This window comes from Lepidothrix coronata, unplaced genomic scaffold, assembly GCF_001604755.1.
Source record: "Lepidothrix coronata isolate B3197 unplaced genomic scaffold, Lepidothrix_coronata-1.0 Scaffold25, whole genome shotgun sequence".
Lineage (NCBI taxonomy): Eukaryota > Metazoa > Chordata > Aves > Passeriformes > Pipridae > Lepidothrix > Lepidothrix coronata.
Genome location: NW_016690205.1, coordinates 930406 through 957063, shown reverse-complemented (window position 1 = coordinate 957063; position 26658 = coordinate 930406). Strand labels below are relative to the sequence as shown.

The 26658-nt window shown below is 39.0% G+C and overlaps 1 protein-coding gene and 1 long non-coding RNA gene across 6 annotated transcripts; one reads left to right on the top strand and one right to left on the bottom strand.

The window, feature by feature from the left end:
• On the top strand, positions 1 to 16431 carry FAM204A (family with sequence similarity 204 member A). Of its 5 annotated transcripts, none has more exons than XM_017809323.1 (9): positions 1 to 50; positions 584 to 897; positions 1567 to 1657; positions 2196 to 2229; positions 2843 to 2945; positions 4648 to 4737; positions 13552 to 13644; positions 15609 to 15715; positions 16062 to 16431. In XM_017809323.1, exons 2-9 carry the CDS (start codon positions 661 to 663, stop codon positions 16111 to 16113), a joined length of 807 nt encoding a protein of 268 aa, XP_017664812.1. In that variant the 5' UTR covers positions 1 to 50; positions 584 to 660; the 3' UTR covers positions 16114 to 16431. The 5 variants fall into 5 exon arrangements, with proteins under 5 accessions (XP_017664812.1, XP_017664811.1, XP_017664809.1 ...); XM_017809322.1 differs by having other exon boundaries at positions 584 to 912; positions 2846 to 2945; XM_017809320.1 differs by having other exon boundaries at positions 584 to 912.
• A 2718-nt stretch (positions 16432 to 19149) lies between these two features.
• On the bottom strand, positions 19150 to 23129 carry LOC108494521. The gene is made up of 3 exons (XR_001873880.1): positions 22928 to 23129; positions 20808 to 20877; positions 19150 to 19188 (listed from the first exon to the last, which is right to left on the bottom strand). It is a non-coding gene; the product is annotated as an uncharacterized LOC108494521 (long non-coding RNA).
• Positions 23130 to 26658: the final 3529 nt, after the last annotated feature.

The window sequence follows — 26658 nt, the reverse complement described above, 5'->3', positions numbered from 1 at the left end:
CGGCCCAATGGGCGGGCGGGGTGTTCCGGCGGTGCCAAGATGGCGGCCAGGTAAACACGGCCGGGCGGGGACACGGCGGGGACATTGAGGGGGTTTCGCAGGGGTTTCGCGAGGGCTCCGCGGGTTATTGGCAGCACCGACGGGCCTGCGGGGGCCAGGGGGTGCCGTTTACCGTCCCCCACCCTGCGGTGGAGCCGTTTCTCCTCCGGAGCGGCTGCCCCGCGCTCCCCCGGCCTGCCCCGGGCGGGCTCTTCTCTGTCGGCCCTGCCCGGCGGCGAGGGCAGGAGCTTGTGCTCCTCTGGGAAGCTGCTCCTGGGGAGGGACGGGAGGCGTTTGCTCTGGTGTCGCCCCTAAACCGAAAGTAGCCGTAAACAAATGCGAAGGGGCATAACTTTAAAGGACGAGGAGGGGGAAAAAAAATGAACTATAGCGTCAACCTGTGGACTCAAATCGTCTACTCCTGTCTGATACAGTAAGTAGTAGCAGCTTTATAATGTGCTTTTCTAAAGCATGTACTGATAGTTGCTTGTGAGAAGCTAAAATATTTCTGATGAGGTGTTTGGTGTTTCTGTTTCTCCTGCAGGTTGTTCTCACCTCGGGATGGGTAACCTGGTGTCTCTGCAGTGACTTGAAGTGGTTTGGACTTGCTGACACTGGAAGATGTGGAGTGGGCTGTTACCTCCAGGAGTGAATGAAAGTGATGTTGATTTGAGTTCTGATGATGGAGACGATTCTCCTGCTTCCTCTTCAAAGAAAGAGGCACAAGAGGATGCTGAAGGAGCTGAGCTTTCTGAACTCCCAGGGAGTGGACAGGAGAGTAGTGCCAGCAGTGAACCTGTTGTGATACCAGTGGCAGATGAAGAAAGCGAGTCTCAAACGTGCCCTCCTGGAATCTCTGTAAATATCTGGAATGTGCGTGTCTTTGCAGGTCTCCAAACGAGCATTAATACAACAGACTCAAAGCCCAGTGGCTGATCTTTAGATTAAAATAACTCAATGTTATTTTTATCTGAAATGAAATATAATATGATCAAAGGATATACCTGAGATTGTTTCAAGCAGGGAGAGCAGGAATTTAGGTAGGAAGTGACTGGGTAGTTTGGTGGTGATTGAAGGCACAGCAAGGAGTTTTTATAACTAGACAGCTGCATGAAACTTGTATTCTCAGTGGTTTTTGGGCTCTGAGCTTCTTGGTAGCTGCTTTCTGCATCAGTAAGGATTCACAGCTCAGTATATCAGCCATGGTAGGGGTGATGCATACCTGGAAAGGGTACCAGCAGAAATGTATTCTGTGGCACATCCCATGAGAAAACTGTCAGATTTGAGTAGTCCTGGCATGGAGGGAGGGCAGAAAGTCAGGGAGAGGTGGTAAAAGATTAGAACCAATTCTGTTTTAACACCATCAGAGTTGGATGTTCGTGATTTGTAAGTTTGAATGTAATTGTTAACACCAGGTACTGTGGATAAATAAGATACTGTCACAATATTTCTCAGCACAATATGTAATTTCTTAAAAATAGGGGGAAAAAATTAAAAATACCGATTTGCTTTTTCTTAATCTTGTAGAAATTTGTGGAGCTTCAGAAGAAGCACCGTGAAATGAAAGTGGAAGCAGAGCAGGAAAACAGATGCCGAAAGAGAAAGCGCCACCGCAAAGGTGTTCTTTATAATTATGGAATTTACTTTCTCAAAATTGAGTTGTTATCAGCACGTGGTGGTTTGGGGGGGAGGGGAGAGTTGTTGTTTTTATTTTGGCTCTTTTTTTTTTTCTTTTTAGTGAAGAAATGAGTGCCTGAGTAGATGTATTCTGTCTGTTGTCTGTGATTTTATTTTGCTAGTTGTATACAGCACTTGCAGGTCCAGGTTGTAAATTGCAACTTAAAAAGCAAGTAATATATTTGTCCTCTTCTTTAAAAGAAAGTAGAACTTGCTTACTTAGTACTGATTTATAATGGTTAAGTGTGTTTCAGTAATTCTATAAATCAGACTTTAGTGTATTCTAGTTAAAACTTCTTCACAGATACTGTAAGAGTCTCTTACAGCTGAGTGGTTTAAAACCACACCATCACTGGGTAAAAATCCCAGTGTGTTGACCTTTGAAAGGAAATGTGACCAATTAGAGCTCTGTAAGTTCACTGGGTGCTGTGGGGTATTACTGTGTAATGTTGGATTTCTCTTTTCTTTTTTCCCCTTAGCAAAACAGAAAAAGGCTGATGAAGTGACTAAGAGGTATAACCAGGTCAATGTCATTTCCTGAGGTCTGTTTTTAGTATCAGGCAAAACTTGTAAAAAAGCTTGACCACATGCATGGCTAAAGCCTAAATTTGAACATCATGTTAAATATCTGCTGAATGTTTTCAGTGTCTCTCTTGGACAGGCTGAGTTTGTATCAGTGAATGCTAAATGGACTGTTACTGCTTGATTTTAAAAATCAACATTAACGTATTATTAACTGTAACTTAAAGTAGACTTAATGTTATTCCTGATTATGTTTTGCATGTAACTGCATAAACCTCCTGTTCAGCCTGCTCCTTCTCTTGTTTTTCCTTCTTGTATTGTATTTCCTTCTGTGTTGTATTTACAGTTGGATTCGATGATCTTAAAGGTCTTTTTCAGCCTGAATGGTTCTATGATTCTATCAGCTTGCTTTCAACATTCTGGAATTATACTTACAGAGGGGGAGGAATAATTAATTTCACTTGAATTAAAAACTGAATGGGTGAAGAGAGCATGCCTGCCAAATGGAGGAGTTTATTCTAGCACTGAATCCTATTTAGCACAGAATATTACAAGTTGTGGAAAGGGAGCTGGTTACACTGATGACTTGTTTGTTTGTTTTTAGTAGCCAACAGTTGGAAAATGAAGAGAAATGGAAAGAACTGACACAGTACTTTGGAATCAATGATAGATTTGAATCACCTGTGGATAGCAGGGCCCCACAAAAGGTGAATGTTGCTACAAAGGCAGTGTCAGCTTGTACTTGGTGGTAAAAGAAGTTGACATTACCTGAGATAGGAATAAAACTGAGTCTATTTGAGAGTAAATGATCAAATCACTTGGGAAGGGCAAATTTGTGATGTTTTTAATAGATTTCTTTTTTGAATGGTTGCTCTACTTTCTCTTGAGACAGCATCCAGGCTTGTTTCCTGTCTGGTTATATTTTCTCAGAATGCTTCATATGTGGTGTTTGACTTTTTATTTTCTTTTGTTTAGTCGTGTTTTAACTTTAAAATGTGTCACAAAAATCCTTCAGTTGGCACCAGTGGCTTTAGGAATTAAAGGGACAAACCTATCATGCATTTTTGGTGGGATTCTAACACTTTCTGTTCATAAATACTGTGTAAGTAGTCATATTTGAACTAATTGGTACACATAATGGACAATTAAGAAACTTCATATGTTGTGAGTTCCTGGTAGCACTGTTTGTTCTGTAGTTTTTCTGGTAAAGTCCTGTGTAAGTTCTGTGGCATCAAATGTCCAGTTAGCCTCCTTTAGGATACATTTTGTTTTTTTCATTTGGCTACAGTAGGTTTCTACATGAAAGTCATGAGACATTGTTCACTCCTTACTTCTGGTGGCTCTTTAGTTGTCATTAAACTGGTCAGGATAGATCTGGAATAAGGCCCAAAGTGTTAAAATGCAGATGGTTTCCACGTAAGTTCAGGGACTTTATCTCTAGTGGAAAGTGTGTCTCATTACTTTCAGAAAGCACATCTAACAGAATTGGCTATCGCTGCAATTTCCAGTTGTGCATTTTGTTTTTTCAACTGCCACCTGACATAATTGAAGTGCAGAGTTTGCATATCACTGTTTCTCCAGAATTCTGTTAGATTTTTTGCTTTTGTCTCTTAAAAAAGTGTTTGTTATGAAACTGTCAAATGTGTTTTCTTTAGCATCACTAATATTTAAAACCAGTGAGGCTGTAAATTGCCTTTTGTTATGAGAGTGAGGTTTTTTGTGAAATTCTGAAGTCAGTGCCCTCTGCTATGTTACCCTTCTGTATTCCATCAGAAGTTTCCAACTATAATTTCCAGGAAATATTTACTTTTTATAATTATGTTATTTGTAAATGTTGCTGTTGAACAAGTTATGTTACATTGATCATAGCCTCTGAAAATAACCTTTAAATTCTGAAGCTTTTTCATTGTTTTCCATAGGGCTGCTAGAATTTTTAATTTATTAGTACAGGGAGTGGCATCGTGCCAGAACTCAGTTTTTGGAGAAAGATAAGATCTTAGAACTGTAACGATACAGTGGTAATTGCCATTCTTCATGTTACCTGACACATATATTTCACATTTTGCTTAGAAAGCTCCAGGGATGGAAGAGATAAGACAGATCTTCAGATGAAATTTCATTGTGACAGGCATAAACTAGTCCGTGTAATTTTTTTAACCTATAGTATTATCCTGCACATAAGGTGGAACTAATGCAATGATTTGTGCTCGGGCAGCCTTTCAGTGAGTTCTTAATTATACTGTCCATTACAGTACAGAGACAGAGTGGGTTGTGTTACATAGAAATTGCAGGTTTGTGCAGTGTCCCAAAGAATTTTATGAAAGAAATGCTCTTAGAAAGGAGGTACTCTCTTTAAATGTGTTCTCTTTGTCTTAAAGATATTTACCTTTTTTTTTTTTTTTTTCCTAGTCTGGCCTTGAACTTAGCATAGAGAAGTGTGTGGCTGAAGGGGACGTTGCTAAGGCTGAGGAGCTGAGTGACAGACTGGCCATGCGTGAGGTGAGTGGGCTGTTAACAAAAGCTCCCAGGGGACACTGAGTTTTGTGTGTCTGTACAAAAGGTGTCATGGCTAAAATAGCATTGATTGTCTGCTCCATCTTCCCTGTTTCCTGAGCAGAGTCCTGTCAGTGACTGAAGGACTTTGTGCTGATCTAGTAGTGCTTGGGCAGCTGGAGCTGTGTTTAAGACTTGAAAATTCGACCACAAACAATGCCAAGTAACTTTGCTTTAAAGCCTTCTGCTGACTCCACGAGTCAGAGGGGTTGGTAACTGCTCCTCCATAGTGAGCTTTTGACTTCTCTGCGTGTTGCCAGCCAAGAGAACAGGAGTAGGATGTTCCATTCCTCTCAGTTCCCTGTGCCTCATATTTTTCTTTGCGTTGCCTCCTCAATAAGCTTGGGAAGCCTGAAGACAGGTAGAGATTTAGCAAGCTTAGAGTGAAATGTGTCCAGATAAGGACAAACATACCCCACCTTGTGTTCCAATACTTTTTCTTCCTGTGTATTCATGTTTTCAGGAGTTGATGGCCAGAAGAATTGGGGGAAAGAATGGGAGTAGATGGTTGTCAAATATATTGCTGCAGCCTTAGAATTGTGTTGGATTTTTTTTTTCTCCTTGTCATAACTTTTTAGTGTATAAGTGCATATCTAAAAACAAATCCAGGTGAGAAAAACACAACTTTTTCAAGATGTTGTCTTGTTTGTTGGTGTATCTGAGAAATTTCATGAAGGCTGTGCTGCCCTTTGCTACAAAAATTGGACCCTTCTAAGTCTGTATGTAGTGCTTAGTGAATACTTAAACTGGTGAGGAATCTGTCAGGTAGCTCTGGTAATTTGATGTCAGAAATACTTGAATAGGTGCACATAAGGTAGGTGGTAGCAGCTGAAGTATGTAATTTAAATCCACGACGTCTGTTTTGCCCACTGCTAGCTGTGCATGGGGGAGAAAATGCAGAGGAAGAAAATTAGGATAAAAATATAGTTGGAATAGCTTTGAAGGCAGTTAAGGAAAAAATCTAAATAAGTATTATTTGAGTGAGTGGAGAAGCAATGATTTTTTAACTAATCTGATTTGTATAATTTAGAGATTCTAGATTAATACTAAAAATAATAATGTAGCTTTTGCTTTCATTCCTTCATTTTGCATATTCCATCTTCACACAGCTAGTGAGAATTTTCTGTCCACTGTATATGCTTTCCAAATTCAAAGGTGTTAGAAGAGGACTGAGAAAGCAAAGACAAATTTTGACGACTACTCATTCAAATATTTTAAATAGGGTTTTAAAGTAAGCTTTAATGTAAAACTGCAGATTTAAATCTGTTTAATGCAGTGTATTACAGTGTTGTGGTGGCTTTAAAAAGAGAGGGCTTTTGAAATGGGAAATACAGTTCTTAAGGTTCTGTGAGGTTGGGTAAAACTAACTGTGCCTCAGAGTGTTCTTACAGGATCGTTAAACTCCTCCAGGTAGTCACTCAGGGCAGTTTGTAATGACTGGCCTCTTATCTGCCTTGTCACCAGTGATCACAAAACTTCAGTGTGCAAAGATAACAGCCACTGACAGTGATAGGAACGTGTCCTGATGTTCCCTTTAAGTCTGACCAGCTTCTGGCTGTTCCATTACTTTCCTGTGTACAACGTGACAAACACTTGCTGTTCTCCTTCACAAATGTCATTATCCCATCTGCTCTAAAGTGGTTAGAGTATCATAATCAATAAAACATACTGAGGTTCTAGTGCAAATTGTTTGACTATAAAAACAAATTAATGTAAGAAGTTTTAAGGTTTTGTAATATTTATGATAAACTGTTATCTGATTTTGGTAGCCATGGGATTATACAACATCTAGCACATCCCAGGTGCTGCAGCAATGTATTATTATTTGTGGAACATTAGCTCCAAATTGTTGACTTTCAAATATTAGCATGTTGTAATTCTGAAAACAAAATGCTTGAAACATTATTAGTATTCACAGCCTTGACTTGGTTTTGGTTAAGTGGGTTTATCTGAATAAATAGTATGTTGAAAGAAGGAAAACTCAAATGGCTGGCTTGATCTCTCCTGAGGAGTTCTGCAGAGGCAGATTCCATGTGAATTCACTGGGGTTCTCTGCTGTTGTAAGGATGTGCTCCATTACTCACTGCAAGGTTCATTTTTCTTTGTGATTTTCAGAAGCTGTATTTTTTTTTAAATAGATCTTTTAAAATCCTTTTTTTTTTTTCCTAAGGAAGTTGTTCTAAGAGTGACCGATTCAGTGAAGAGCTATAGAAAAGGATTTGATTGTGGAAGAGGTTGATTCCACAGTCATTGCCTTGTGTACAAGTACAGTTAATATTGCTCTCATGTTGTGCAGTATTGATTCAATCGCTGCTTTCCTTCTCTTAGGAAGGAAATTTAAAGAAACGAAATTTAAAGAAATGTCCCTTTTGAGACTTTTTATATAATGCTTCTAAGAAGTGAGTTTAATTAAGTATGTGGCTATTTGTATTCCTCTAACTTCCAAATGCAACACAACACAGTGAGCAAGTCAGGCATGGAGCTGTACTATGGCTGTACTGAAGGGCACCACTTCTGAAGTCTGCAGTAAGAAGTGGATGAATTATTGTTCTTTTATCTCGACTCCATCTCTTTCTGTATAGTTTTCATTTTTCTTGGGCAGTGTCACAGGGTTGGGGCCAGGGAGTGTGTGCTGTTTGGGGTGCAGCCCCCCTTGCAGCCCTGGGAGAACTGTTCAGTGGGCAGGTGTTCTGTTTGAAATCAGGTGTGCGGGGTTTTAATCGGCACCATTTGCTTTTGCGAGAAGCAGTGACTGGAACCTGCTGATAAAGCTCTTGCTTTGAGGCACAGATCCCAGAGTTCTTAAAGCCGTTTCCTGCCTTAATAAGTGAAACTAATTTTTGATGTATAACATTTATAAGCCTGTGAAACTGATAGGGCAGCTTCAGTATTTAGAAAAACGAAGCCAAAAATAAACAGATGATGAGTATAGACAGTAAAAGCACGTCCTGAAAAGCAAAGGAATGTCAAAATGATGCTGTCAATATGCTATCATTATGACACAGTGAGAAAGGGTTTTTTAAAATCAAATTCATTCAAAATCGGTGATGACTTAGGCAATATGCATAATCTAGCAGCTGTGAATGCATTACAGAATTTTACATCCTAAAAACCTAAATGCTTCAAGGTTTTGGGTCTCTTGCTTTCCAAGTGGTACTTGTTGCAGGTTCCATAAGGAAAATGTTATTGTACTGCAGTAAATGAGGCATTGGTCAGTATGATGTTTGTTGTTTTCTTCTGCTTTGACAAATATGCACAAATGCTGATTTTTGAAACAAAACTTCTCAGTCTGGTCGTGTTCCAGGTTTTGGACTGAGAGTTAGAGCTTGGATACCTTATGCATGAGGCTGTGTTTACTAGTGTGGATTCCTGTGTAGCTTTTGAGACTAGCTGATGTGTGTTACCCCTGTTTTACTGGCAGTTGATTCTGTTATAAAAATGAGTTGTAGTTACATAATGATGCTGATATTCTGTCTGATCTCTTGGCAAACTTCACTACAAAGTGTTAGCCCTTGTCTCCTGTTGTAAGTTATCAGGGGAGCAGATCCTCAAAAGTGGTGTCCTTGGCCATCTCCAGAGCATGTCCTCATGTGGGATATCCTACTTCACTGCGAGGTCTAGTGATCCTGAAATTCTTGATCTCGTTCTTTTATATATGAGTGAAATTCTTCCTGAAAAAAATGTGGCCATCACTGCATTATGTTGTCCAGAATAATTTAGGCCATCAGTAACTCTGCTCCTTTAGCTTCTGCTGGAGCCCCTCAGTCTGTGATGCAGTCAGAGTGTACAAGGTCAGCACTGCTCTGATGAATGTGCTGAGCAACAACATGATGCACATGGGCCATACTGCTTAATCCTAACTCACTGCACATCTTCAGGGACAGGTAGACTACTGCATTATTTCTTTCATCCCTGCAGTACAGTGCCATTAGTATTAAATAACTAGCAATTCATTGCAGTGTGCATGGTATAATATGCACAGTTATTGTTCATTGTTGTAATCCAGTTGCTGTCTTAGTTATCACATTCCAGGGCTTCCAGCATAGGTAGAGTCCTTCATTCATGTTTTAGAGTTCTGTTCCTCAGATGTAGACTGGAACACCTAAAGGTGTTGTTTGAACATTGCATTTAAGGATGACTTGTTTAACTTGAGGGATGCCAATAGAACTGTTATTAATAATGTAGGAGTTACCCCAAAAAATTCTGAACCTTTTGGAATGAAACTTTATTGAGAGAATAAAGTTTATGGGGACACTTACCTGGGCTGAAATACAATGGTTTTTTGGTGATGCCCTAGGGTGGGATAGCTGAGATCCAACCATAGCAGGTACTTGGATATGTAGCTTGGAACAGACATTTGGAATTATGTCAGCTTTTTAATGCTCTGTAAAAATCTTCTTGGAATAGTACCTTGAGATGTAATTAAGTTGTTCCTGCTGTGTTTGTGGGAATCTGCCTAGATTTTTTTTTGAAGAGTAAATGTTGATAAATTAGAGCACTGTGACTGTGCATGGTTGGATGTGTTCATCCCTTTGAGTACAGGTGGTATGTGGAGATACCTGGTAGTGTCACTTTGCTGTAAATCAGTTTGTTGGGAGTGATACTTGTAATTATTGTTTACCTAATTAAACCAAATAATCTTAAAAGATTCCCCACCTCCACTCCTAATATATATTTTCCAAACTTTTTTCCCCCTAGGGAAAGAGTTTTTTTCATAGAGCTTCTGTACTCAAGTCATGGTGTGGTGTCTCAAAAAGCAGAACACAGATTTCTTATGGCTCTAATATTCTGAGAACTAATCTGACTAAAGCTCAAACTTTGCATTTTCCTGTGTTTTTTATGTTAACTGCCTGGTAGGTAGGTGCCATATTGTCTAAGAGCACATTAGCCTGAGGACTGTAACTTGAACATGATAAAATAATCTTGACCATATTAGACTTACCTGTCAAAAGGAACTCTTAAAATATTTTGTAATTTAGTGTGCTAAATTGCTGGAGTAGTTGTCAGTCTCTAAAGAGCACAGACTTTTTGACAGCACTGAGTGCTCAGCTTAGTGGCTTCTGACGTTTTGGTGAAAGATTTTTAAGAAGCTGCAATTTATAGGGACACTGGTATCTAATCAGGCTTAAATGAAAGATCTGCATCATAATTGGTGAAATTAGTTGGCCATTCACAGAGATATCATTCACATGTTACAGCAAGATCAGTCCTGCTGTTGTCTTCCAAATTTGATGCAGCAGTTTTGACCATTTTCTCATGATCAAATTAGTATCTGCTGCCTGCACATAACTTCTGGGCACATAATTTAGACAGGGAAGTACAGCCAAGGCTGTAGGTCAGAACTACTGAAAACCATTCTGGAAACTGGTTTCCATTTCTGCATCTGGGTCTGATATGATTGACTGTGGTGCCATTGCTTTTAGAGGTGTGCAGGTGTTAGTGCTTGATGATATTCTACTGGTAAAATAAAACTTCTGAATTCTGTGCAACGTTCACCATTTCTCATAGAGTTTTTGGGAACCTAAAGTGAGTGATGCAATTTCATATATATTGTCACCAAGTACCGGTTAACTTGGAAGTCTTGCCTGTTGAAGAGCCCAAAAAAAAGGCAAAAAAAAAAAAAAAGAGCTTCTGTTTTTATCTCTGAAGGTTTTCCTTTCTTACACTTAGTGGAGGTGCTTCCAAATACCTCTCTTCATTGAGGTGGTTTTCTTTTAACCTTTAGAACATGGCAGGGTTATCACCTAGAATTACATTCTTATGCTCCCTTAATTATGTATATCTTTTCCTTAACAAACCTTAAAAAAAGATTTCAGATGTTACAAGTCTAATTAAAGAGACAGACAAAGCACAGTTTATACTGTAGATTTTTTCTGCAGTTCAATTAATCAGCATGTTTTCTCTTTTAATTAAAACCATTTTAGTAAATTAAAGCCCACAGCAAAACACATATATAATTTGTTTGTAATTAGCTCTTAATTGGTGGTAGTTGAAGCTTAGCACCCTTGGTTTCTTTCTTCATGATTGCCATTTTATTAGCAGCCAGTCATTAATTAATCTTTTTTTCTAATTAGCTTATAAAACTGTTGATGGCACATTATTGTAAATGTGATTTTAAGTTCAAAGCTTGTTAATAAGCTTTCTTACTTAGAAGAACAGAGATAAAGAAATTGCTGAAAACAGTACTACAGTTCTTTTTTTAAAACTGCCTTTGTTATAAGGGGGCTCTGTAAAGCATCTAACAGCTTATGGTTAATTTTTTAATGCTGTGTTTTCTCATGAATGGAAGAAGTTACTTGCATTTAAATGTTTAAGTCTAGCAAAGAGCTTAATATTAGAACAGTTTTCTGTCCTTCCTCCATTACTGTGTCATCCAAATATAATTTGATGTTGTAATACACAGCATAAAAATACAACAAAGGTATTACAAAGTATTTTACAGTGGACGTTGAGCACATCATTGAAAGGGGACAATTTTCACTGCAAAATCCACTCAGTATTCCTGTTTGCTTTATATATTTTATATACGTCAGCAATGGATAACATTCCATAACATAAAAGGAGAAAATCATTGCTACAGGCAAGCCTGAAATAACTAGATTCATATTTGATGAGAAACTGTAACACTGTATTAAAAGGCTGTTTGGCTTCTCTGCTATGGTCATAGGATATTTCAGGACCTGTTTGAATATAAATGTTTTGTTGGAGCTTTTGTGGGCTTAACATTTTTTATTTCATACCCGAGTATTTCTGGAGCAGTTCTTGAGTCAGCTGTGTCAGTGCTTGTATCATTCAGCATTTCCACTGCACAGTCCTGTCTGAATGAGAACTCTCTGCTTTGTGATGTTTAATGTTTAATGTCTTGATTTGCAGGGAAGTTTTCTGGAAGTTACAGTAGGTTCTGTTGCAACTCTAAGAAAAATGTTTACTCTTCTGCCTGAACTTTACATTCTATTTCAACTTGAGCCATTTCTTTGCTTGTTTTAAAAGTGTTTTATGATGCCGGGCGAGAAACACTAGAAAGGGATAGCTGACAAGGAAAAAATTAAAAATTGGATAAAAAGTAAATGAATAATGTCATATTACTAAAAAGATGAGAGGCTAATTTGTGCCGACTTTTTGCTAATTTTGTTCAAGCCTCAAAATGAGGAGCTGTCACCCGTTCTGTGTAGCACTGATGACAGTGCCAATGATCCATGAAATAAGCTGCCGCTGGCTTTGTTCTGATAAGAATGAACAAATCTGCACAATGTACGGCTCCCAGAATCTCATTTTCATACTTGCATGCAGGCTAAAAGAAATAAGCTGTTTGCAGGCTTGATTAATCAGACATTTGAGGGTTTTTTGTCTCTTTGATCTCTTTCGTCTCCTAGGTAACTTGCTTGACATTAATGTTGAGCTTGAGTAAAGACAATCAGGAATTGTAGACCAAACTGATATAAAAATTAAAGACCTTAACACTTTAAGTACTCCAGTAATGGTTCCGCTTTACTTCAGAAAACATCTGTTTTCATTTAATTTAAGAACAAAAGAGAATGGCATAAATATTTTTTCATAGAGACCTGTTATTCCATAAAAAGTTAAGGTATGATAATTGGTATTTTTAAATAAACGCCTTGGAAGTGTTCAAAAAGAGGCAAAGCTTCAGATATTTGTTACAAGGTAACAATTTCAGATGGGTAGAAAATTTCCATTTATGCTACATTAAACATCTAGAGTTAGATATTTGACATGATTTTTGGTCAACTTCAAAATAGAAAGGTCTTTGCCCTGTAGAAACTTAAGGTTTTTTTATGTGTGTGTTTGTCTTAAAATATATATATATATATATATAGTGTTACAAGGATGAACCATTATATCAGCTTTACTACCCAGTATGATTTACACACTTTAAACCTGTAAAATTGATATATATATATATATATAGTGTTACAAGGATGAACCATTATATCAGCTTTACTACCCAGTATGATTTACACACTTTAAACCTGTAAAATTGAAAGGAATTTAAAAAAAAAAATGTCGCAGTGCGTTTGCTTGAGGTTATGCAGACGCTTTTACAAATCTTCCAAGTGGCTGTAAAGATGAATGCCTCAAGGGTCTAGCCAGGGCCCTGCTTTTCCAACCAGCTAAAGCCCTTATCTTAAATCCAAGCAAAGTACCATTAATCTTTTTGAAAGACCTTTTATGGCTTTTAATATATCCCAAATTAGAACATTTTACACCCTTGGTTCCTGAAATATGGTGATAAAAAGCCTTTAGAGCTTAATTTTCCTTACTGCGTGCTCTGACCAATTTGCAGTTCTTTGTGATAATGTTTAGACACCTTAATTAAAATGCAGCAAAATATTGGATGTTCTATATGGAAAATGCTGATACTTCGACTACACAAGAAATTGTTGTATATATTTTTATTCATGCTTTCTTACTTCTTTTAAGATTGTATTTTATTGAGTTATCTGATGACCTGAAATGTTAGCAGTTTCTTTTTTTTTTTTTTTTTATGTAAAATCCATTGACCAAGCTTTTATGGATTTCTCTTTGGGGGGGGCAGATGTATGTCTGGGTGTGGGTGGGAGCAGAAGGCATTTAATCTGACTGAAATGTTTATGTCTGTTTATATGCAACATTTGTTTTCACGTCTTGAAAATTTGACTCTCTGTAGCCTAGAAATGATAACAAGGCTGCAAAATGTTTCTCCCTTTACTTCCCCATATGCTGCAGAGGATCTTATTATCCTATTTTTTCTGTACTTTTCAGAGATGGAAGAACTCATTCTGTCTTCCAAGAAATACAGACAAAAAGATTTTTCTGCAGCACTTGTGTAGACCTCACTTGTGTATATTTGTATGTGTAAGTGCTCAATAGGCCACTGGAATAGAAGGAGCTGCTGTTATTCATCTTACAGTGAAAGTTAATTTTCAAGCGTGTTAGGAGGTAAAACCCAGTTAATAAAGGCATGGTTCTGCTGATTGACTTCAGCCATCAGATTGCTCTGTTGTTTAAGCTAATAATTAGTCCTGTTTCAATTTAAAAGTAAACATTTTTGGAATATTTTAGGTGAGTTTTCTTAGGCATTTTTATACTGCAAGTATATTAAAGTTAATAGCTGCTCTTAAATATTAAGTGACAATGCAAATAAAAGAATGTTATGTTTTAGTCTTTGACCTGAGATTTGGCAGTTCAGATGTTGGCATTGAATTACTGATTATATAAAATGTTAATGCTCAGGGGGGAAATTACGAAGATAACATAAAAGTTTTGAAATAGCTGGTCACATTAATTATTTTGTGCATCGAGATGATTCCATAGGTACATATTTATGACCTTAAAACATGTACAAAAAGTGAATGTGAAACTTGTTTAGCATTTTTTTTTCCTTTTTAAAATACTGTGCTTATGAAAATGTGTGTTTTCCTTTTAAAATGTTATGCTTAGCTCTTAGCTGCTTGTGCTGTGCTTACTGCCCCTTCTTAAAACCCGCTGCAGAAAAGCTGCTTGCTTGATTCTTGAACCCTGAGAGGACCATAAGGTAGAACAGCCTCTAGTGATCCTGGTTTGGTTGGTTTTTTTTTTTTGCTTTGTTAACAAAGGGATCACCTACCTAGGAGGTGTTTGGTGGGACAGTTGTAGAAAATGTGTCATCTGCACCTGAAGATGTTTTCTTGAGTTCTCCCTGACCTTCTCTGCATACAGCATTTCTCAGAGTAAATCACTGACTGTAGAGATGCTGCAGATTATTCAAGTGTATGACCATTAATCATGAGACTTGAACCCAAGTGGTGAGGGGTGTTCTTTCACCTGCGTCTCCCATGCCTCTATGCTTTGATGCTCCCAAGACATTTTGGGGGAATTCAGAATGTCCAGTCAGAAACGTGTTTCCTAATTGCAGTAAGTTTTGGGGTGGATTGAAAGAAAACCTGTTTGGCCACATCAGTTTGTAGCAATTTTGTCTAAATGAATTGCTCACTTGTCTTGGAGAATAGCAGTAACTTTTGAGAACAAATTCCTCCATATTTCATAATGTCAAGTCATGACAACAACCACAAAATGTAACTACAATGAACAAGTTATGGATGCTGATTTAAGGAAAATGAACCAGTCATAGTCAACAGTACCTTCTTCCATCTCTTTTGCTTTATTCTCTTTTCCACGCCCTTGACATTCGTTACAGTGAACTGAATTCTCAGAGTTTCAGTAAGTTTATGGAAGGGAAGTGGTGTTCACCTACAGCCTGTTATAACCTTATTTGAAAAGCACGCCTGTTATCACACTTACAATCTAAGAGTAGTAATGTGAAGACTAAAGGGCACAGAGACAGTAAGGACACTGTTTTATTTATCTTTGGACAGACTGATTAAAAATGGTTAGTGGTTCTACTGGAAAAATGTGTGGTAGTAGCAGCTCTTCCTGTATAAAATTGCATTTTTGGGTGTTTTTGATACTGGTAAGACTTACAGTGATAGCACAGCTGAGGTCACTGATCTTAATAAAGGAGGCTGTGTTTGCATATTCCTGTCTGTTTAAAACAAACAAACAAAAGGATCTAGTGAGCTGTTGCCCTTTGCTTTTATTTTTGAAAATCAAGGGTTTGGTGGAAAGGGTTTCTTGCCCCAGGATCCTCCACCTTTGTATTTCTCTCAAGACATTCCCGTTTGTCCCATTTAGCACTACATCATCGGCCTAATATTTGAAAGATATTTTGGTATCTCTTGGCTTTTGAGAAACAATATCAGACCAAGTAATTTGTGAGGCTTAAATTTCATATGAGCCATTTGCATCTGATGAGTTTCCCTTTGTTCCTTTTCATGTCTCAGCTTGGTGTGAAAATTGCCAAAGCAGCTGCTTGCCGCAACTTCGTCAAAGCCAAGCAAGAAGCAGAGGCTGCCCAAGAAGCTCAAAAGAAAAAGAAGCTCGCTTGGGGGTAAGTCGTTTGAGTATGGAATTAAACATTTCTGGTATCACTGGCACTAAGTGTATACAATGCAATCTCAGTGAAATGTTTTCTTAGTCGAAATAGGCTTGTGCTAATCTTATTTGTTTAGTTTAACCTTGTTGGGTTTCGGTGGGGTTTTGTAGCTGTGTATCAGACTTCAGCACAGAGGCTTTATCACAAATAATGTGGTGGTTGTATGGCTGTATTTGTCTTCAGGTCTTTATTACAGTGTTAAAATTAGTTTTTATTTTTGTTGTTGTTAAGAATAACGTGGTTAAATAGCTGAAACACACATGCTTGTGATTCCTAATGTGGTTTTTGTGTCCTATTTCAGATTTGAAGCCAAGAAAAGATGGGAAACAAAAAGCAACATGGGATACATGTAATCTGTCGTGTTTTCAGAAGTCAAATACCTGTTGTTACTTGAAGAATCTTTGTAGGCATCTTGTTAAATCTAAACATAAAAAACCCCAAAACAAAACCCAGCACATCAAATGCCTTGTATTTATCCTCCTGCTGTTAGACTGCACTGGCTTGTTTTGGTGCTCTCCTATAAAGTAGTAAAAAATACTATTTAATCATCAATCCTATGTTAAATATAGCACTTTTCTCATAAATATGAAAAACTAAGATAATGCATTTCAGAATGCATTTGAAGTCTGGTGGAGAACTCCCTGAACTTGGAATAAAACACTTGGTCCAAATGTGTTTTGTGCTGTACTGCAGTTATGATGAGTGGGTATAAGGGGAAGGGTAAGTTTTCCTGCTGGGGTTACACAGACTTAATGCAGGAAGTAGTACTTCTCTGCTTGAAAGTTTGGGGGGAACACTAAATGAAGAAAAGCAAAACAATCCTACCTGTTCTAAACCAATATTATTTATGCATTTGTAGCCTTAGTAAATAGAAACACAAAACATTTGTCTGAAAAGGTCTATCCTCCCTCTCCTGGAAGGATGTGGTACTTTTTGTCATCTTCTGGTACCACATTCTTCAGAATATTTCAAATTCCCATTTTTCTTTCCTTCCCAAGAACACACGTTTTAAAAGTACCAATTTCTTTGAGCAGATAAAATATAGAAATATGTATCTTGGAAAACTATCTGAAACGTGTTATGTTGTACAGTTAACTGCACCCAAGATACAAATGCAGATTTTACTCCGAGTCAGATGTTTTACAGATCAATTAGGATTTGAATGTTTATGTTATAAGATTATAACAAGAATTGATGATAATGTTTCTTGGAAATTGTTCTCGGTGAAAAGTAAGTACACATTCAGAACTAATAACTTTTCTCCCTGAAGCTCTTGCATATATATGTTTAGTCACCACAGCGCCTGAATGGAATTGGTAATGTAAATGTCAGTTATTGTTAACCAAGATTAATATGTTTGAGGCCAAAGGTGCGGTATTAACGTAATGCTGATTTACTGGGGAAGTACTGGAGGCTAAAACACCTTGCCAGCAAATAGCAATTGGAAGTTTTACAGCAGCAATTCGGAGAGTTCAGCTTTGCAGTCCAGGATGGAATAGTGCATTTTTGTTCATTAGCCCTCGGGATATTTGATTCTCTTTTCTTTTTTAGCAGAACATCGTATTTCTTTCACGCAGATGAGAGTTTGCAGTGTGGTAATCTGCAGTTAGCTGTAATTAGCTGTGATGATAGAGTTGAACACAATTGCCAGGATTGTAAATCAGGGGCTAAACAGGTTTCTGCAGTATAACATCATAAATCTCACACTAGGCTTACAAACTACATTGCTTTAGAAACTTGTGCATGGAAGGAAGCGAGTGTTATCTCTAGGAAAGTGATTAGAGAGGTAAATTGCATGGTTACCTGTGCAAACACACAGGTTACACCATGAACCTTCAGCAAGGTTTTTCTCAGTTCCAAGTGCTCCTGTCCAAAAGTTCAGGCACTCTGTCCATAATTCCTGTTATTTTTTTAAGCAGCTGGCAGATAGGTGTTGACCTTTCTGCTTGTTATATACTGAAAAGCAGAGTGATGCTGATAATTTAGTGCCAAACACATCAGCAGTGTTCCATTAAACATTTTAAATTACTAATATACTATATTAAATATGCTGTATATATTTTTGCAGTAATTGCTCTTAATAGTAACAGTATTTATTTTACAAATCAAGATCTTGATCTAGTTACAGGGATCACTGTTTTTTGTTATAAAAATGTGCTATAAAAGAAATGCAAACCCTCAAAAAACAGCTATTGCCCAGTCACCTGTGATACTTTTCACTTTACCAATTAGTTTTATGTTAGGCCATTAATCATGTAACTGTTTAGGAAGTACGCAGGATATTTGCATTGGGTTACTTGTATGATGAATTTAGAATGGTCACATTTCGAGCATTTTTATCTACCTGAAGTATTTGCTTATTAGAGTTGATTTCCAGAATTATACCATGTTCAAAAATCTCTGGCTAACAGGGAAAATTCAAAAGCCTAATACAGCTTTATAGAGATCATATAAATATATAATAAATGAATCCATAATTGTGCCTTTAATAAGCATCCTCCTGAATTGGTGATCTGTTTTGAAATGTTTTGCATTCCTGACACTTTTTTTTGTAGTTTTGCTCTGTGTAGTAAATTTTGGCCAAACAAGTAAAAGTGCATTCTGAGACTTAACTTTTTCTGTTTAATGGTGTTAAAAAAATCCAAACGCTTGGTTTAGTTAACTTAACTAGTTAAGCTTTTTAATCAGCTTAAATGTATAATCTCTTACACTGAACTAAATTTGAGATGTAATAATAATAATAATAATTCTTCTAGCAAATGAAGAGTTTGCATTAGCTTCTTGTCTGACTGAAATCTAGAGGAATGTGCTTAAATTATAAATTTTGGTATGAATCTGTTGTGAAGCCAAGTATTTATCAGAAGCTTATTTGATGCTATCTTGAGTTGGGCAACAGTTAAAAGGCAGCCTTGCCTGAGCACCTTCCTCCCCTCAGAAGTCTTGAAAATCATAACTGCCTGCACTAGTTTTGCCCCAGTTTTTTCTCCACCACAATTTCTTATTTTGTCCAACATTGGTCGTGGTACTGTCTTGGATATCCTGAGTAGCCTTAAGTCTTCTGAGGAAAAATCTTGCAGCTGTCCAAGTGTAGTTCTCTGGAGTCAACAGAAAAACTAACTGGAAAGGGGAATGTCCTCTCACAATTACCATTGTTCTTTGAAGAAGGTTGTACCTGGAGCATCCTGGCCTGCTCAGACACCTCTCTTCTGTGCCAAATTTTGTCAGTTAACTGAGCTTGTTACCCACATGCTGTAACATGGTGAGGTGGTTGGATTGCTTTTGGGTTTCCAGTGGCCTTGGCTGATGTGAAGTTGATGGCTCTGTGCACAGCTTTGACACTCCATGTGCACTTTTCCCTCCCGTGGGTGTCACACGCTTTCATTTCTGCTCCCATCTCGTGCTCTTGCAGTTCTGTTGTGTTTGAAGGCCTGCACAATCAAGAAATTCTTTTATCAGCTCCTGTGATAAAATACAGCCAGTTTGAAGTTTGACAGCAGCATACTAATACAATTACTAGTATTTCTTAGTACCGCATTCCTGAGCTCCTTAACCAAAGAGTGGCTGCAGGGACAGTTTGACAGATAAAAACATATATATAGTTGTTCGACTTTTAATAGTTTTTTGCCTGCAACCATAATCTGTATCATTATTTTTTTTTGTTTAATTCTGTTGGACAAGTTTCAAAGATAAATATGGTGTGTAATAAGTCTTTGCAGCCTCTAATTTGTGAAGGAGTGTCTGTCCAGTTAATACTTGCTCATTGAAGCAAGGGGTTTTGAAATAGCTGCAGTATGAACTATAATTACTGATGGCTTCTGGCATTTGATCAAAAACTGTAATGTATTGCTTAATCTCAAAGCATTCCCCACTTTCAAAAATATTTACCTCATGAGAATTGCACAGCACTAAATGACCTTAGCAAAACCGTAGTAGATTTTTATTGGGCATTGATCATATGTAGCTAATCCACCAACAAGTATTTTTTCCTGTTATTTTTGAATGTTGGTAATTTAGATATGGGTGTATTTATAGTGTACCTCTAGTGCAAGCTCAAAGCATCTTAAAAAGTATAAAATACATTAGTAAAGGGGTGGGGTTTTAGTTCACAAATGGGGGGGCTAAAACAGGGAACACAAAGGTCGAGCAATTTATGTGAGGGCAAACTGCTACCTGGCAGCAGAGTGGCAAATGGAATCTCCTGGTTTGTAGTTTTTCAAAGCTGAGAATAGCATAGAGAAGTCAGTCTTGAAAAATTATGAGGCAGGTGCCTAAATCTTATTGAAGGGCATTGGGAATTGGGCACCTTATTACCATCTGTCCCACCAAGAGAGTAAAAAATCTGGGATATTGAGCGCAGATGTTCTGAGCATCGCAAGAGTAAGTAGAAACCTTAATTTCATTTGAGAAAAGTTGTCATCTTTCTTGTTGGAAAATGCCTGCACTGCTTTGATCTGCCTCCAGCTGTGTTTATTATACCATCAAATCTTGTCTTCCTGGTTTCTGTGGAACTGTTTGTAACAGAATTTAGAGTTCTATTTCTTTCTTTGGAATCAGACCTGAAATATAATGTTTTGTCCTCAAAAAGCCTGAGAGTTACAAAGACACTAAGAAATGCAAACAGCCAGCTTTATAAGAGGAGCTCTGCAGATTTTGCATGTGATTGCTCTTGTCACGCTCTTTCCTTGATTATGTTCAGAAATATGACGGGCACCATCTGAGGAAGGAGAAGGCTGTTTGCAGTGAACAGACAGTGTCATGACAAGACGTTGGATGAGTTCCAAATGAGAGCAGCATGTCAGTCACTGAGTCATCATCCTGACTTGAGCAGTGCTTTCATTTCTCTCGGAGGTTCCCAGGTGTGCTGAGTGCTTGACTCACACAGATGGCAGTGACTCCAGGCCAGCACAGAGAGACCACAGGTTGAAATGAGTGTCTGTGTTTCCGTGTTACGTGGCCTAATGAATCAGCCTTTGGCAACTTGGGCTGGAACTGAGTGCAATACATACAATGTAGAAGAAAAGATAGGTGTGGAAATAAGGATTCTTACCCAAATGAGAACTGGCTGCTTTCTGGGAGCCAAAGAGGGAGTTTTGTTCATCATTTTGTTCACAGCCCGTCTGAAATGAACAACATTCATGTAGCCCAAACAGCAAATTTGGATACAGAGCAAAGTGTAATGCTGCCTGTGGACTCTCAGCTAGGTAGTGTTTATGGTGTTTTAGGGCTTTCTATGTAGAGGACTTGTCAGATCTTCTTTAAGACTGAAATGCTAGTTGGCCTCTACTGGTAGAGACCATTAATTCCAAACTGCTAGCACTGTGAATTTACCAGTGCTGCTCAAAGAGATAAACAGTCTGCATCGTCTCTGATAATGTTGATTCTGTCAAATCTTCTGTATCTGCGATGAAAAATCATCATATTTTGTGAATTGAAAAGATTCCTCCCAGCATATCCAAGGAACATTGAGATTTTTTTAACATTTGATTCCTCTTGTGTGGAATTTGTAAAAAGACCTTCTCCACAATTACATTCCAAGTGTGTCACCAGCTCCTCGAACTACACTCCCTGTAATAACATAGGTTTCTAAGAAAGCCCTAAACAAAACTAGGTGTAATATGCCAGAATAAACTGTAAACACCCAAAGAACGTCAGCAGGTTGACACATTTCCTGATTCAGCTTCTAATTACCATCAAACAATGTCGAATGGAGCTTTTATTTTTCACAGAGCTAATGAAGAGCGTGTGGAGAGCAGCCTGCTAGCAAGAGCTGTCCTCTGTTATCTGCTGAAGGAGTACACAAGCTGCAGAGGGGGAGAGTCAGCCACACGGGCTTTTCCAATTTGAATACTTTTCTGTTTATAGAAATACATTTATAAAATGTCCTCTGCTCTCACCACGGCAATGCCAAGGGCCTTTCTCGCAGAAATACATAACAGAATACTCTTGGTTAAGAATTATTTCCTTTACTTCTCTTGCTGTGTTGTTTGTTTGTTTGTTTGTTTAACAAACAACGCTTTAAAATATGCTTAGCTTTGGGCCACTTTAATTTTTAAAGAACAGCTCAGGGAAGGGCTTTGGGTGTGCTTTGTCAAGCAAGACCGTGTTTTTCCAGGCTCTGTGGGGCTGCCATTTCATGTCATGCCTTTAGCAGGCTTTTTAAAGATCTGTGTCACATCTCACAGCCTGGTGTGGACTGCCTGCCTTTGGGGTCAGGCCTCAAGGTTACCTGTCTGGTGCATTTGAGCAGCTTCTCCTTGCTTTCCAAGCACTTCTTCCTAAAGGAAAAAGTGTGTATTTTTAAAGCAGTTCCTTTCAGTGATCTGGTTTAGAGTGCCTGTCCACAAATAGTTGTGTAGAGCTAACTGGGGGAGTGGAGGTGAGAGCAAAAGGAAGGATGAGATTCCTTTAGCAGAGGAAAGAGGGAGGGTATAAACCCCTTACCCTGACATTATCTCAGGTCATACTGTACTCAAGGGCTCAGTTCTAGTCTCCCAGCACTCCCATTGGAATCACCTTCCCTGATTTGGGTCGCTGATGGTAATGCTGGGCGTTGTTGTTAACTATGGATTTGAAGCATAGAATTATCTGATGTAATTAATTTTCTTTTTCTTTTCTGATTTAATCAAAAAACCCATGCACTAGGAATATATTGCCAGAGTCTTTCATCATGAAAGTGCCACAGTTTAGCCACAGACTGCTCTCTGGGGATCATATTCTGCTGCCCTCAATCAAGAAGATCCTTTACTCCAAAACTGGTCAGACTGGAACAAATAAGGGTGACAAAATTTGTATGAAAACAAAGGATTGGAGACATGGACCTGCATTTGCTAAGGGGTATGGAAATTAGCTCCTATTTCAATGCTGAGTGCAGAAGGGTGTATAAATGTTTAAACTCTGAAGGCAGCTGTTAGGTGGAGAAAATTAAGCTGGGAACTGCTGTGCCTGGTGCTGCTAAACATAATCTAGCACTTAAGTGCTGACACAGCCTGTATAGAGAGAGCTCTCCTACCTGGTAACTGCTTTGCTGTGCCTGAGCTCAGTTCTCCTGCATTAATATTCATTGGCCCCAGCACTGCATGTTGCCAGAGTTCTAGCAGGTATTTACAGATCCTCAAAATGGGATTCTCACTGGATTTAATGGGCTCCATCAAAAAATCTGGGTCTTACCTCTGAGGTTTCTGGAATGTTTGCTTTCTCACAGCCTTGAGTAAGCTGCAGTGGAGTGAGTTGTGGAGAAGGGAGTGTTGCGAGATTCCAGGTTTCAGATCCTATGTCTTTGATGCAAGGAAAAGGGAAGTGTGGGAAAGAGGAAGGGAGGAATTGAGAGCAGAAAAGGCTGCAAGAGCAGAGATAAAGAAAGGCAAGTGTGTGGTGGAAGCTCTTCCAGCTCCTCTGCTGTCAGTGGTGAGAAAGTTTGTCTGTTAAAAACCAGATGCTTGGTTTCCACCAGTTGAGGGTGCATCCCTTGCTGTTGTTTGGGTACAGGAGGTGTTAAACAGCTTCCTCAAGGCTGCCTGGTTGTTGTTTATATTTCAGCATGTGAGCTCTGTAAAATTCCACACAACTCCTGCTGTAAGAACAAAAATGACCTTCCCAGAAATGTTGTTGTGTGGTTCAATGGGAGTTGAACGGAGTTTATCACAGCCCATGTGTCCCTTTCATTACTGTCACATGAGATAACCAGATGCTGCTACCAGAGGTGTACCAGTCACTGCTGCCAACACTGGAGACAGGCTGGTGAGAACTGGAAGAACTACCAAATAGACCATGTAGGGCACATTTTCAATGCCAACCTGGAGTGCACAGACCTTCATCAACACGGTTCCTTGCTTTGGAAGGAGGAAGTTCCTGGGTTATACAAACCATTCAGGTCAGCAGTGTAATCTAGTGGGACTGCTTCTGTAATCCTGAGTGTCTTCTGAAAATGTCTCCCTGTGGCCATGCAATGTGGAAGATCAAGCTGTAGCATAACCTCTGCCTGTCGTGTCTGAGCTCCCTCTGGTGTAGGCAGAACGTGTCCTGCTTGCACAGGTGTGAACAAAACACTCCTGGAGCTGCACTGCCCCTGAGTCAGATGCTGTTCATTGCTGTCCCACGGGCCATGCACACAGCTCAGAGTCAGGACTGCTCACTCACGGGGGTGCATTGGGGTAAATACACCCTTTTTCCCCCAAATAAGAGCACAGACAGGTTAGGAAAGTTGGCCAAGGCTGTGGAGAATATGACTCACAGGATACAGAGAGTTGATCTCATGCTAATCACAACCAAGCACAGGCAGCCTGACATTTGACTTTTATACAGGGAAAACCTGGCTGCAACCCTTGTGATTCACACCTAATCTGCTCTAAGCATCTCCTTTCCACTGCTCATAACCCACTGGTCTTACACATTTTGCATATGTCTTGTGTTGAATATTTCAATTGACTTAATTATTGTCTTAAGTAAATGTTAACTAGAAATTTATGAACCACAATGACATCTAGGATGTGAATTTTTGTAAAAATAGGTTTTGGGGAATAATTGTTAGAAATTCACGATTCCTCCCATGTTATTTAGTTGTTGTGAAATTCCTGCACTTTGGTGACGTTTCAAGGGCAGTATAATCCTTGGTGCACTAATTTGCTAGTGCAGTATGCCTCAGACAAAAGATTTGCTTTACCAAGACTGAGCAGATGCTTTGTTTGAAATTTCCTATATAGCCCAGTATTTCAGATTTAGCACAATGGCATTGCAAATGTTAATGTACCTCAATTGATCCTTACAGCACTGCTCAGCAGCGCAATTCATCCTCTAAGCACAGGATTTTACTTCTAGAAAAAAATAAGTGGAAGTGCTTAGATCATGTAGACTCCATTAGAAATAGGAGTCCATCTAGTAATAGAAAAAAATGTGTGAATTCATCCTGAGGATAAATGGGTACAGATCTATGGAAGCAAGCAGTCTTTTTATGGGAGTGGAGTTGCACATGTTTTCTCCAGGGATCGGTTCAGTCCACTTTGCCTTTGTAGTTTATGCTGAAATTCTTCAAGATAGGGAAAACTTGCAGAGTATTTTTATGTACTAAGTGCCTGGCATAGATCAGAGTCTTTACTTTCCACTTCTGCTAGCAGTACAATCATTTAAAATTAAAGAAAAAAAAATAAAACAAGTAATTAATCCTGTATGAATGTTCAAACGTTCAGTTACTAAGAGTTATTTTCTCCCTCTAGACCTTGGACTTCCTCTGTGTGTGATCCAAGAAGGCAAGTAGAAGTCTTTTTCAGGAAAATACAATTTTCAAGCACCCTGATTGTGCTATGATACTTGCTCTACCTGAATCTTTTTAGATAACAGGCATCATGCTGCCTCTCGTTTATTTATCTCTGATTGAAGAGCAGGGGAACACAGAAGTGGCATTCAAGGAACATGTTAGAGGTGTATATACAGTTTGTGATAGTAAGATCAAGCAGAACTTGTGACAGGGAGAATTTTCTTCATCTAGAAAGTCAGCTCTGCTCGTAATAAGATCCTCTCTCACAAAGGAAGAAAGAACAATCTGGAAAACTGTCTCCCCCACCCCCTTGCAAGGGCAGTCTGATCTTGTTTTTAGGGTGCAGATTGGGACACTGGATATTTTTCTGTGGTCATTTGCAGGCCAGGCTAAGATTTTCCTGTCCTCAGTCCCATCTGGGTAACAACCAGCCAGCTCCAGTCCCAGATCTGTGCAGCTCTATTTGTGTGGTGCTGTGCCCACTCCATTAAACCTTCTGAGCCTGGTTTGAAAAAATCAGGGCAGACATTCCCCAAAAGAGCTGAGGTCAGTGTCCAGCACTGGCACCATTTCACTGTGGGACCCTGGAGAAAGTGCTCCAAGTCGGATTTTGGAACAAGCAGAGCCATCCCAGATCCCACTGTTAAAATGCTACTGATCTTTGAACAGGTCCTGCTCAGTGGCAGGCTCTGGTTCGCCAGAGGGGGTGTGCAAAGCCACTCCAACTGTGACACTGCCCCACAGGGAGGCTCTGCAGGAACTTGGGCATCAACCCCTGAGTACAGGGAACATTGTTTGGATCCAGTGGGAATTTAATTATTTATACAAACTGACTTGGCACTTTTAGGGAGGATCAGTCAACCCTGGGGTTTCAGTGGCTGGGATATTTCCATAGATGTGGGAAGAGTGTCCTCCAGTCTCTAGTCCGGTCACAGATGGGATGCTAAAATTCAACTGCTACCTATAGGGAGAACCCTCTATAAGGGGTTATGAGGACAATAGGGATAAGGAATCATCATGAATTCTTCCATCTGTATAAGAAGGAAGGACTAAGTCTGCTTTACATAGGCAGGTAAGTAATGGTACACGGAAATTCCAACTTCCAAATCCTTTCAGAATGACATCTAAGAGGACTGCTTCAAAAATACAACTTTTTTTTACTTTTTAATTATCATCAATTAAATTTTGGCTTTCCTCATGTGGGAAGAAGGAATGTAAAGGCAATTCAGTTAGCTTCTTGCATATCATCATGCCATAAGTACCTCTGAAGAGGGCTGCAGTCAGTTCAAAAGGGGCGTGCACTTGAGAGCTCATAGGCCACTTCCAGACTGCATTACAAGCTGGGTTTTCATTTTCTCCTAGTTCTAAGGAAGATCAACAAGACAGAGTTATTTACAGGAGATATTGAACATAGAGTCTCACCTAGAAATATTTACCTGATCTCTTTATGCTTCTTTAACAATAGACACACATGGGGCTGAAGGGGTTGAAGGAATGACCTGTGTTTGGGGGAGAAGGGAAATGCTCCCATTTGGCTTTTCCTCCCCAGGGAGGCTGTTTTGCCCTTTCTGAGGAGCCCAGCACTGCACAGTGAACAGCAGGGAGGTGTCTGTATCAGAGGGAGGGTGGCTGGGATGCAGAAGCAGGC